Genomic DNA, 13,935 nt, shown 5'->3' on the forward strand with positions numbered 1-13,935 from the left:
TCTCTACATTGTCAAATGCACGTAAAAAGACATGAGATAGGGTAGAAGCCAATAATGGGGGATGGATTGGAATGCTACTGGATAAGTTAAATTAATATTTCTTATACCTATAATAGAGGTATACGATAAAATATATTCGAGGCACATGAGTCGGAAAAATCAGACCTCAATGAGGAGAAATCTATCATGACGAAAATATAAAATAAAATATATTCGAGATGCATGAATTGAAGAAAAAAAAGAAATCCCGTAGTTACTACTAAAAGATAAAACCGTCATATATGTAAAAGGACAAGAAAGACATAGCAGTAACTACTAATGGGGGATGGACTGGAATGTTATGGGATAAACCAAATTAATATCTCTCGTACCCACTTCCTTAGCTACATTATCAAATGCACGTAAAGGGATGAGAGACAAGGCAGAAGCTGGTAACGGGGGATGGATTGGAATGCTACTGGATAAGTTAAATTAATATCTCTCGTACTTATAACAGAGACATAAGATAAAATATGCTCGAGGCATATGAGTCAGAAAAACCCGACCTCCATAAGAAAAAATTTATCATGACAAAAATATAAAATAAAATATGTTCGAGATGCATGAATCGAAAAAAAATGCCCACAACTAATTTTAAAGGATAAATCTGTCAAGAAAGACATAACAGCAGCTACTAATGGGGGATGAATTGGAATGCTATGAGATAAACCAAATTAATCTCTTATACCCATTTCCTTAGCTACATTGTCAAATACATGTAAAGAGACAAGAGACAAGGTAGAAGCTAGTAACGGGAGATGAATTGAAATATTACTAAATAAGCCAAATTAATATCTATCTCTCGTATCCATAATAGAGGCATAAGATAAAATATGCTCGAGATACATGAGTCAGAAAAACCTGACCTTCATGAGAAGAAATCTATCATGACGAAAATATAAAATAAAATATGTTCTAGATGCATGAATAAAAAAAAAAAACCCATAGCAACTGCCAAAGGATAAATTTGTCATGTATGTAAAATGATAAGAAAGACATAACAGTAGCTACTAAGGGGGATGGACCGGAATGCTACGGGATAAATTAAATTAATATCTCTCATACCTATTTCCTTAGTAATATTGTTAAATACATATAATGGGGGATGAATTGAAATATTACGATAAGTTAAATTAATATCTTTCATACTTACTTTGCATTGTGAAATGCATGTACAATGGCAAGATAATAAAGTTAGAAACCAGTTAACTTTTCTTTTTCTACATGCACCTCCATCTCATTTATAAGCTAGATGTTGGGCATCAATGTTGTCTACCTTCTTTCTTTCAACTCAGCAAGTAAAACCTAAGCTCTAGTGCTGAAGTTTCTTCTTCAGAACACTCCTCTAAGCATATGGTGTTTGGATTCTTGGGTTCGGTGTACATCACTGATCCTAGAACATCCTTCCACACCACAGAACGATAAGGTTGGTGTGCTTTGTGACTGCTCCTGTAATATTAAATTAGAACTTTCTAATTAGATAGAAAATTGATTTAAATTTTTTTTTTAAGATATGAGTTATTGTCTTGATTGAAGTAAAAAAAAGAAACTAATATAATGCATTGAATATACTTTAAAAAATAAAGTACAGTCAAGAAAGGTTGAAAGACCAAAAGATCTAAGGTCTAAAAAATCAAAGGCTGTTGTTATGATTAATAAAAAAATTTAGTTTTGAATTATCTCTATTCTTTTTCTCAACTATATTTGATCTATAGTTTCTAAATGTCCACTTTGCTATTAATCATCAGCTGGAGTGAATATGCATTTTTCCTCTTGTTGTCCCACTTATAGAATCCCTGTGCATATTTCTTATGCATGTCGGAGTACATCCAAAAATGAAGGAAATAACTCTTAAAGGTTGTTCTTTTGTTTCTGATGCAAGAATTAGTGCAACAAAGGAATTTTATTTTTCATTTAGTTCATTACATTCAACATAAAGATGATAATGTGACACTCAACCAGAGATTTGACTTGCTACATGAAATTTCCTTTTTTTTTTTTTTTTTGGCTTGCTACATGTATATTGTATTTTTTTTTCAGACTCTATGACATGCAATGATTTATTAGTGAATTTGTCGTTATTTAACATTTCGGTCAAGAAATAAATGTCTCTGATGATTCATGGTAAGCTATTTTTGATGTAGTTAAGTTAGAGATTAAGGCAAAAGAACAAGTTTTCAGGGCACGATAAAATCTTATCAATAAAATTTGACAAAAATTAACATTATTTATTTTAAAGGAAAAAATAAATCATAATACCCAAATTGGATTCCAAAAAAATAAAAAAATATTAATTAGAGTTTGATTTGATATATTTTTTTACCAGACATGTTTCAACATACATGTGTCCTTCTCTTGTCAATTATATATAATTGACGAGATAAGGAAATATGTATGTTGAAACATGTCTATTAAAAATATATATTCAATTAAACTCTAATTTTTTTTAATCCCTTATGGTGAATTAACAAACCTTTAATCCTACCAACTCTAAGAGGATCACAAACCTTTTCTACGTACGCATGCATGCATGCATGGCTAGGGAAGATGACAATAACAGTTACGTAAAAGAGAGCCTCTCCAATGCCCATGCCATAATCTCCTTAACAGCCCAGTCGTCATTCTGCACTCCCAACCTCTCTATATATGCTTCCTCCGATCCCTAACCCTACCTCCATCCTGTGCTTCATTGAAGCGGACGCGTTTCTCGTGGAGGCTACGGCTCTGCCACGTACAGGTCGCAGTGCGGCCGTCCTCGTCGCTCTGGTCTTCGCAGTGGCCTTCACCGAGGAAGCCATCGCGTCGGAGGAGAAGCTCTGGGACCGAGAGGTGGCAGAGCCACCATGGCGTAGCGCGCAAGTGCGTTTGCTTCAATGTGTTCAAGCCGAACGCCAACAAGAGGGCTTTGACGTACTGGACGGCGTACTCGGACGCCACCAGGGGGTCCTCGCCGGGAGTCTCCTGCCCGCGGCCCCAACGAGGGTCCCGGAAGATGTTGATGTTGGGCCTGGATGGAGGTGCAGAAGAGGGAGGCGCGGATCTACGAGCTGGGCTCGCTGCCGCCGTTCCTGCTGGTGTTCGCCAGCGAGGTCAAGGGGATGGAACACCGGTGGAACCAGCACAGCCTCGGGGAAACAATGTCGAGGGTCTGTCGCGGGACCTCCACTCGAGCACCGATGAGATCATAATACACAGCAGAATTAAATAGAATTATAATCAAATAAAAAAAATCCAAGAATAATAATTACGGAGCAGATAATCCACTGTAATAATAATAAATATATAAATCATAATTTTTAATTTTAATTTAATATATATTTTATATTTAAAAAAATACTTCGCAATTTGGATATAACTTTAAATTCTTAATATGATTATTATATATATTAAGCTATTTCGTTCACAATTGGCCCAGAAGCCCGTTTCGGAAGCCCACACCGAGAAGCCCCGGATCTCCTGCCGTGGAGTTCGAGATCGACTCCTCACTGTAAACCCTCGCCCACCTCCACGTCCACCGGTGCCGGACTCCACTAACTTCCGTGCCATGTACTTCTGGCTACAAAAGGGTGATCGTGGTGGTTATGTCCTCTGTTCTGTTGGCTGTGCGACCTCGCGGCGCTCTCTGACGCGATCCCGCTCGATCCAACCGGTTCCTTTGTGGATGCAAGTTAGATGCTTGTTTCTAGTTCTTTTCTGTGTTGATTTTATGGTATTTTACGCAAGATTGCATTTGAAATGGATTTTTTTTTTATGTTCGATTATCTTGGAGATGCTTGAAGTTCTGTTTCTTTGTATGAATTGGAGGAATTGGGCATGGGATTAGCGTGTAATTGGATTTTTGGTAATTTTTGTCTTTGCCTTGATGTTGCATTGTTTTTGTATCAGGTGTGGTATAGGTAGTCTATCGTTACATTTCAGCCTCTAACTCAAAATGATATTATGAAACTGGAGAGATTAGAATTTGGCCAATGATATTTCGAAAAGGGGATTTTTTTAGGATAACTTTTTCTTTAACTTATTCTTATGATCTCTTTTGTGAACCGAATAAGTAGGACACCAATTATCCATTCTGACAGTGTATCGAAGTGCAGACTAATGGAGTATGAACTGTTGAATCCCCAAAATTTGGGAATAAAGTAGCAATATGAAGTTATATTGTTTTCTTATTTACATTTTATTTAAGATATGTAAGATCTCATTTTTCCCTGGGTTTCATCATTGTTTTTGTTAATAAACTTGTTTAGTGTCTGATGCATATTGTGTTGTATGTTCTCTGTCCTTGAAATTTGTTGCTTGAAAGTTAAGGTCTCTAAGAAGCAAATTCTGATTATTCAAATGAACTTTATTCCCAGGTAAGTTTTCATTTCTATCATCTGATGTAAACCGTGCTAGTTTAGAATGAGTTTGCATGTTGAAGAAATTCATTGCTCATAGGTCATTAAAACTTTGTTTGAATTCTATTAGAAAGTTTAGTTTGTCGTGACTTTAAAAAATAATTATGAACATTATCTTCTAATTGTGATATATTTAAATGTGAAAAAAGTTCTAGAGGAAATGTTAGAATCAAATGGCATGTCTAGATGATGGATCCTACTGTCTTACTTCTTAAGATTTTTCTGGGCATTTGGAAAAAAATCTTTAGGAAATAAAAATTTTACGTAAGACAAAAAATCCTAATGCCCCATTTTGAAATTTAGTCGTATCATACTGGTCTTAGTAGCATGAAAGGGTGTTTGTTCCAAAAGTATTATACTGATTAATATTTGCTATATGATGAAGTAACATAATTTTTTATGTAATAACACTAGGGAGAACATGTAAAATAATACATGACCCAACATATATATGCATGTGGACCTCATATGTTACTGCATCTTTTAGTATATGGTTGTCCATGTGACCATATTTACATGTCTATGTAGACCACACAAGCAGTCACCTTGACATTCCCAGCCACACATGCAATCGGACTGCAAACTGAGGCCACCTAGGCCCTATGATATCTGATCACAAGGCTCATTATGCATATGTGGTTACCTTAGAGACATTTTAGCACAACGTTTTGTCGTGTCATTGATCGTGCTGGTTTATGTCTTTGTTCTTTGGTAACATCAACTGATAAAACCAAAACCTTTTTAGCTTAATTGAGTTTAAGATGGGGAAGCTGGGTGAGTCTTACAATCAGCAAGTTGTGTTTAAGTGAAATTTGGCTTGCTAAATTTTCAGCCAGACATGAGCTTGCTCAAGCACACATTTCTTATATTTTCTCTTTGTGGACTATTCTTGCTGCGGCCTTTCTGGAATACCTAATCATTGTGCGTATATATTCATCCAAGTGTATGCAGCTTGCTGATGCTGATGTTGCAGTCTTTTGGGTGTTTGAAATATAGATATGTTATGTTGGCATTTAGGCATTTTTCTTCATCTCTTCCTACTTAGCTTTAACTATTGGTGAAGTTGACAGCTCCTAGTTAAGGGTGGCTAGTTTCTTATAAGCCACTTCAAAGTGAGTGAATGACTTAATTAGTATTTAATCTTCTCCTCTCTTTTTATTCACTTAAGGTCAAAAAGATCTTCAAAGAGAAAAGAATACCACAAATGCATGACTCTTCACCATTTTTATAGATTGGCCTGAACTTGGGCAAGTTGTGTCATGCCCATCTATGCTTGGCATTTTAGCAAGTCTTGCACAAGATAGCGTAGAGAAAACTGTCACATATTGCATTTGATCTTATTGTGTTGTTTTAAACCTTGATTATACAGCCACGTCTGGCTCATCTACTGTATCATAGGCAATAGAACAACATAAGCCTAGTGAAGTGCTTTAAAAAGATTATGATGTATATTTACCTAAAATTGTGGCCGGTGATTTATCACAGAAGACTTTCACATCTGTCTTCTCTGGGTTTATCGCGTGGAACACTTTGGCTGATTGAAAATATGAAGAAAACAGCTTATCCATAAGGTTCTCAACGTCTAAGCCTTAGTTTCCATTCTATGTAATTGTGTCACTGATAAACATGTTCCTTTGAATTAAAGATAAAATGGCTGAGAAGTTTAAAGTTGACAACCCACATGAAATTTTGTGCATACAGCATCCAGACAAGGAGGTCGAAGTTCCTTCCTATCCTATAAAACACACTTGCGATGCATTTTGGCCCCTTTAGGCCAATTGACTAAAATATCAAAATGTTGTCGTTTGCTGCTCTCCTGGACCAGGTAACTTAAGAAAAAATTGCTTGTCCTTATTGGGAAATTGTTTTTCGATAAATATACCAATCTTAGACTTTGATTACCATTTTAGATCCTTGTATATATAGTGTGCATTTTAAATTTTTCGTTCATTTTGTTAATTTATGGTTTACATGTCTGATGTTAAATTTGTGGAAAGATTATATCTTGAGCAGATTGCTGAATTTTGCTGCCTTAGTTTCACATTTACCATGAATTAGCATAGAAGTAAAATATAATGGAAAAGAAAGTATCGGTTGCTTTGTAGAAATCTCAACTCAATACGTAACACACTGTGCTTCTTGTCATCCACAGAAAGTCTTGTAATGCATTGTGGTGCCTCCTTTGCTATAGTATGCTCATCACACGTTTAGGTGGATGGTCTGACAGATAGCACTTGACCAAGGACTGTGTCGTACTGGTATCCTGTTGGACATGAGACATTCACAAGTTCAAATAGACCATGCTGTTCTGTTGCACATTGTAATTTTTCATGTAGCACTTGTTCTTGTATTTCTTTTACCTACATGCCATCAATGTTCAATGACTCGTATGGTGATGACTACTGCCCTCTGCCCAACTGTTCAAACAAGTTGTTCCTTTTGTTTTGTTAAGTTACGACTGACGCTGTCATATTGATGTGAAGTACCTGTAGGCTACTTAATGCTTTGGCTCGCAAGGTACCGCAAATCTGACACATACATGTTTAGTCAATTACTTCATGTGACCATGAACTTAGATTTCATTATTGACTTCTTAAGTCACTTTGATATTTTTAATGTACTGCCCGATCTGGATGCTCAGGCAAACTGTATCCACTTGTTTAGTGTTCGGGCTCTGAAAACATATCAGCTTAGATCTCTTTATTATTTGTTGTCATTTTTAAGCACTACTATCTCTGCAAATATGTATATTTTATACTACAAAATGAAACTTTTGCAGCCTTGAGTTGATGGTTATTTTATTTTTATTGTAACTTTAAGTGCAAAATGGCCTTTGTACCTGCTTATTTTTCATGATTTAAAGTGACTGCAATTTTGTCAAGAAACTAAAAAGGTTGTATCTGGATACCCCCACCATAACACTTGAGTTGGGAAAGGATGATTCAACATTGATCCCTATATCATCTGAAGTATTTTTATGCTGATCATGAAATTTATCTATCAAATGGTGAAGAGAGAGCCTCTTATATTATTATTTAAATTCTTCAACTCTATGGTTGCTCTTTGCCAACAATTTAGTAGATTTGTGTCCATATCTACTTCAAAGAGTAGTTGATTGGATTCCATTCAGCCTCTTTTTCATGCTTTCTCTACATATCTGTTTATGAATCTACATACTTCAAGACAAAGGATTATGCAATCATTTAAGAAAATCTTTGGAATTATTATTATTTTGTTGGTTTCTTCAAATTTTGAAACTTGCCTAAAGCTAGACTATTTGCTTCCCTACCATTTACTATTGTTGTAGTCAACTTGTCATGCTCAATGCCCATACCTAATCATAGAATTCACTAGAATAGAATCATTGTTCTATTTGGGTAACGAACAAGAAAAGGAAACAAAGAAGCTAATCTACAATTTCTTTTATACACTTTCAGGGTGGAGTACATGGGTCTACAGTTTCCCATCTCAGAGGTGTTGGCTAGAACTCTTGTCCATGGTACCAGCTTCATTATTACTTCCTGTTTTGTGCAGTCCACATGAACCCTTTTGTGAACCACTGCCACTCCTCTTCTCAGGGAAATAAGAGGAGCTAAAAGTGTACTTCCTTGAGCTGCAGATTACATCTCTTGCACACAACAACAATATCATCAGGCAGAGTTGAAGATATCTGGACTGCAACTTCCTCTCCCGTGACTGCAACAAAACTGCATCATTCATACTCCCCAGAGGAAGACGCAGAAACGTGGGTAGAAGAACCTGATTAGTTGTGCAGTGGATTTGGACCCTGGGGCACCAGTCTCTTGGAAACTCCATAAACCGAGCTGAACTCCTCCTCCTCATCATGCTCTGCAGACGGAGATATCCTAGGGAAGTAACCCATGGATGATGGTGTGGAGTACTCATTCTTCCATCTCTCCGCCCCTCGCATGGCTGTTCTTGCATGGCCGAGACTGGTAAGCTGCCCAGCAACCAGCAGTAGCAGTAGAAACAAGATCATGTGTGGCAGAGGGAAGTTGTGCAACCTCATGGCCGCAGGATGGGGAAGAGACTTGGAGAGCAGAGCAGGTTGAAGAGGAGGGAGAGAGGGAAGCAGAAGGAGGTTGAATTATAGCCAAGCAGGAACATGGGCAGGTGGAGAAGTCTATTAATATGGGGGCCAACTCCATTGGTGAGGAAAACGCTGTCAAAGCTCGGACCAATTGACCAAATCATCCTTGTGACCGTCTTTAGCAGCCCCCTTCATCTGTTCATGGGATCACAAGATGTCAACATGGATATGAGGAGGCTACTTGTGGCATTCTCAGATGGATTTAAGGGTGTTGACTGTGTAAGAGGGGGTGGAGATGCTCTGTCTTCCATTTGGCATCATTTTGTCATGAAGTGATTACAATAGAGTTAAGCAGTACCAAATGATTGCCATTTCCATCCAATGTGCTTTGGATTTAGTATGAGCCTACAAGTAAGTCTATCACTGTGTTAGCGTGTGTGATTTCTTTGACCTGGTTTCCAGTGAGAGAGAGAGAGAGAGAGAGAGAGAGAGAGAGAGATGGATCCCTGTGGCAATGTGACTTCTAAATGTGTTGCCGCAAATAATTGAAGTTGGGAGAGTGGACCAAAGCAAGAGGCCAACGTAAGCTCCTAATTATAATTAAGTTGGAGTACACTACAAACTGTACCTATGCAACCTAAAAAATGTGAATCAGGTTCATTATAATTCACTTCTTGTGTCGTCTGTCTCTCTCTCTCTCTCTCTCTCTCTCTCTCTCCTCTTTGACTTGTTTGCTCTGCATCATGCGCGAGGGATTTCCTCCTCGTTTTACTCAGAATGCTGGAGGGATAAGTCATTCTCTCCTCGAGCTCAGCTTGGTACAATTACTTCTTGATGAGAGTATATTTGGTTCCTCTTTATTGCATTTGATCCTTTTAAGGTAATTCTAGTCCTGTTCTCTTCTTTAGAGAAAAAAATTATGTTTATTACATTTAATCCTTTTTAGGTAACCTTTAATTAAACATAAAGATAAGATTGTGTATATTGTATTCTTATGCTTGTGAGAGTCTACAAACTAAGTTTGATTCGGACTAAAAATTATGGTATCGAAACAATAATCGTTTATACATTGAAATGTACTATGCATCCTATTTATAATATAATAGTGTTTCCGGCTCAACAATGACATGCGGGAGATATAGATGATTTGCGTGTGGCCCAACAATGACATCAACAAATTAGGAGGGAGAAACTTAGTCTCACATGAGTTATCGCTAACACAATAGAGATTAGAATATGGCATGAAACATGGAGATCTTATCGTTAAGTCTATATTAGTTCTCTTCGATTTAAAGGTGGAGTGGTGTATTATTCCAATCAGTGCGAGCATTTGCAGCTGTTGGCACCCGTGAATTAATGGTGGATCGATGAGCTCCAGAAAATATGAGGACCCAACGGGCGTGATGGCGATTTAATGGCCGTCGTATTGAACTCGAAGCCTTTCCCACAGTGTAATGGACGTCCACAAATTACAGGCCGAGAGGTTAATGCCCCCATAAATGGGCTTTGAAGATGACAGTAAAGAGCGAGGCGAGCGAGCTGGCTGATTAGTTGGCGGTGGCAGTGTGCGAGAGCTGATGCATTAAACATCACACGCTTTGAGGTCTACTTGCTTTGGAGTGGTGTCGTGTGTAAATGGTAGTATAATGGTATGTGTGGTGAGTCACATATGTGTAGCATTAAACAGTACACGCTTTCCGGGCCATCATCTCATCATTATCATCATCATCGTGAATTCATTGTAGTTGTTGTTGATAGGTATCTATCATTCGATAGAAGTTTCTATGATGCAGGAAATTAAATCTTACGAACAACTCGACCATCGTTCCATGTGGAGATCGATAACAGGTGAGTCTTTCTTCTTCTTCCTCTCTTTTGGATCATACATTTTCCTCTTTCTCGAATCATACATTTGATGATCCAAATTCCTTGTTTGTCTCTGATTCCAAGTTCAGGCAAAAATACCTCACAATGTCAGTAAAATTCAAACAAAAAATATTTTTATGCACAAAATATTTTTTAATTACAAAAAAGATTGATTATAAAAGATCAACCATAATATGATCATCGATTCTAATCTCCCCTCTCTTTCCACTACCTAACTCGCATGAACGTAAGAATCACATCAGAAACCCCATTCGACGTCGATGTTCTTAAGACTCGTAAATCAAGTCAGATCCAGACCGAATTGTGCTAGTCAATCACCCCAAATTTGCCACCAACATCATTCCTGAGTAGGTAGTGACCAAATCAGAACCATGGGAGAGTATCCCCAATTGTTTACATCAGGCAAGTTCTTATTCCACCAATCTCTATCTGCTGATAGCTGACATAAGGTGCAGATATAGGCAGATTAATACAACACAAAGACTATAATATATATATATACACACACACACTGTTTTTGTTCTCTGGTACTTCACCTTTACCAGCACATGTTATGTATTATGGCCTGCTTTCCTCACCTTCTGCTGATGAACCGTTCTCCTTTACTTCAACCCTCCTTCCTGCATCATCACTATAACCTGCACGTTTCTCCTTTGACGTTGGGTTATGTTCTGAATCAGCATCGAGGTCTTCTGTAATAACATCCTCCTCCATCTGTGCACCATGATCAGCTTGAATGCCTGCATCCTCAGTAGCCTGAGAAGTCTGTTCTGTTGTGCCAGAGGCACCGGCTTCGGAGCCCTCGGTGACCGGCACAGTCTTCTTAACTGTACCCACCTTCATGTATTTGCTCATGAACTTGGACTCCCAGTCCTGCAATGCATCGAGCTCAAAGGGACCGAGCTCAGAAATATCACTAGTCAAGTCCTTTGGTTCGAAGGACATCTTTGCTAGTGCTCTGCTTGCGTCTTTACCAGCAAACAGTGCATATGGCCCGCCTGGTCCATAAAGCATCCTGAAGAAGACATTGAAGTGTGAGTATAAGGATTGGTGATGCTATTGATGAGTATCAAGTAACAACAGCATATATAGGTTAATTTCATATAGATGAGTTAAAGCCTTTTTCAAGTTAGTATAAATAAAATGCAAAACATATAGAGTTAGATTATGTTAGGGCTTAAAGATGCATCATTGAACTTCAATGATTATTTATTTAACCAAGTTGCATTCCAAAGGCAGGCAAACATCAGACTCACTGATGAATTAGAATGGTGACATAGCTGTCTTACAGTTAAAATGTCCAATGTCCATACAACCTCTAATGCTAAATTGAAGGTGAAAAAAGTACTCTCGGCAAGTTCTGACGCTACTGTCAGCAAACACAATTTCTATAGATAAAATTTGATTATGGATGGGTTCAAAAGTCGGTCTTTACAATTCATTTCTAAAGTCCAACGAATAAATGGATTCTTTCACATAATGTATCCAAGAAGTCGTTGAGCAGACATCTAATGCTTAAAAATATCAGTATGTCTGGAATGAGGAGGGAGGTTGAAGGCAGAGGCAAAAGTGATATTGCAATTGGTATATATAGTTAGATCTAAATTCATGATAGGACCTGACTGTACAAGATAGAGAAAAAATCTCAAATCAAGTGCTCACTTGCTAGATGCCACAAACAGATAATAAAACAACCAATTGAAATGTTTATATGCATACCACCAACTGGTACGAAATAGTTAGATCTGAGTTCCAGGCTTTTATGGCGAAACCAGTGAAATCCATTGGCATACAACCCACCAATAGCAAATCATTATGAACTAGAAGGGACATGTATAAGCAGCAGACAAACTTGTTGTGAAAGATCAAAACAAGCAATGTTAACATGTGAAGCTCCAACTAAATTTTTTTTAATGATAGTAGGTGGCCAAAATCACTTAGAAAGAAAAGAACAACTACCATAAAAAAATATTAGTGGCTAACGATATTGAAATTCTGATAACATCACTAGCAAAAGTGCTAATTACAATTACAAATATGGACTGCATAACATATGTATATAGATGCAAAAACTCCATTATAAAGGTAACAAAGAAATGCAAATGATTCCGTAGACTTCTACCAAGGATATCAAAATTACCAACTAGGAAGATGCACATCATCAAACAAGTATTATCCCAACACTTCATGTCAAATAATTACTTATATTTTCAGGACTTTTTCTATGTAAGCTAGATTTCACTACAAGAAGTGAATATGCAACATCTGCAGGAAAAGGCCTAACACTTGTGGATATCACAGAATCTGCATAAACATATGTTCGTTTTATTAGATGCAATAATCAGACAGTATATCCTACAATAACACAATCTGAAGAGATTAATCTTTCCTTCGAGTAACCTAAGTTCATTGCAGAGTGATTTGCTTTTAATCAGAAGAAAAGGAAAAACCATTCAAAGAGACAACAAACAAAGAAGTATTTATTTTTTTCTCAATAATCAACTACTCGGTATTCTTTCTTAGGAAAGAAGAGATTATTTCTCTCAAAGATCAGCTAATCGATACTCTTTCTCAGGACTCCTAATAACAACATAATGAGTATAATAGCTCTGTTTTGTAATAAAAACAAGCAGCCTACAGAAAATGATAGGATGACTTTGCGGCAAAGCGATTGCATAAACTAATTATCATAAAAATATATATATTTAGGCGTTAACACAACACCGAAAAGACGATGAAAATAAGTAATTTTACTAAATTGAAGCTGAATGAAGTCTTAATTATCGGCCGCTAAGCAAACAAAGACGAAAAATTGATAGGATGGGCAAAAAGAACTCCGGAAATCGAAGCTTTTATCGCAGAAATTAGATGCGAACAAGTTAATTCTCTCGTCTCTAGAAACCCTAGCGGAACCAAACTGAAGGAAACATAAAACTTCAGACACCGTGAACACATGGGTTAAGAGTTGGAAGGATAGATAGAGAGGGTAAGGTGGGATGGTGTAGAAGGACCTGCTCTGGGTGACGTCGTAGATCTGGCCCTTGATGGCCATGAGGAGCGGCTTCTTGGGGTCGGAGCCGTCGTAGTCGCGGAGCTCCTCCTCGGTGATCTCCCCAAGTTGCACAGGCGGCGGGAGAGGCTCCATACCTTCGAGCTCCTCAGCGTCCCGCTTACGCCGCGGCGGCGGCGGCGGCGGCTGGAAGAACCCCGCCACCGCGTAGTAGAAGGCTGCCGCTACCGCCAGCACCGTGAAGAAAGTTGTCACCGACAGACCCGTGTACGTCTCGATCGCCTCCTTCAGCGTCGCCCACATCTCCGCCACCGCCATCGTTCTCTCTGTACTCTCTCCTCTCCGCCGCAACGGAAAGTCCTTTTATTGCATCAAGGTGGGCCCTGCGAAGTCTGAAACGGTACTGCCGTGTAGACAGTCCAAATCAGGAGCCGTCCTAAACGCGTCGGTTGATTATTCTGTTCCATCGACCACGTTGGACCCCACATATCCTCGCAATCCAAGGCTACCGCGTGGCGATGAAGTCCTAAAAGCTGTCTGGACTCGAACAGGTG

General features: G+C 38.1%; 1 protein-coding gene and 1 long non-coding RNA gene across 3 annotated transcripts; one reads left to right on the top strand and one right to left on the bottom strand.

The window, feature by feature from the left end:
• Positions 1 to 3,466: 3,466 nt before the first annotated feature.
• Positions 3,467 to 9,154, top strand: LOC135637801 (uncharacterized). 2 transcript variants are annotated; one of them, XR_010496386.1, is made up of 3 exons: positions 3,467 to 3,706; positions 5,919 to 6,258; positions 7,871 to 9,154. It is a non-coding gene; the product is annotated as an uncharacterized LOC135637801 (long non-coding RNA). The 2 variants fall into 2 exon arrangements; XR_010496385.1 differs by lacking the exon at positions 3,467 to 3,706 and having other exon boundaries at positions 3,713 to 6,258.
• A 1,531-nt stretch (positions 9,155 to 10,685) lies between these two features.
• LOC103984495 (membrane steroid-binding protein 1) lies at positions 10,686 to 13,724 on the bottom strand. Its single transcript, XM_009402001.3, has 2 exons — positions 13,383 to 13,724; positions 10,686 to 11,386 (listed from the first exon to the last, which is right to left on the bottom strand). The coding sequence occupies exons 1-2, from the start codon at positions 13,697 to 13,699 to the stop codon at positions 10,930 to 10,932; spliced, it is 774 nt and encodes a 257-aa protein (XP_009400276.2). The 5' UTR covers positions 13,700 to 13,724; the 3' UTR covers positions 10,686 to 10,929.
• Positions 13,725 to 13,935: the final 211 nt, after the last annotated feature.

This window comes from Musa acuminata, chromosome BXJ3-5 (assembly GCF_036884655.1).
Source record: "Musa acuminata AAA Group cultivar baxijiao chromosome BXJ3-5, Cavendish_Baxijiao_AAA, whole genome shotgun sequence".
Classification (NCBI taxonomy): Eukaryota; Viridiplantae; Streptophyta; class Magnoliopsida; order Zingiberales; family Musaceae; genus Musa; species Musa acuminata.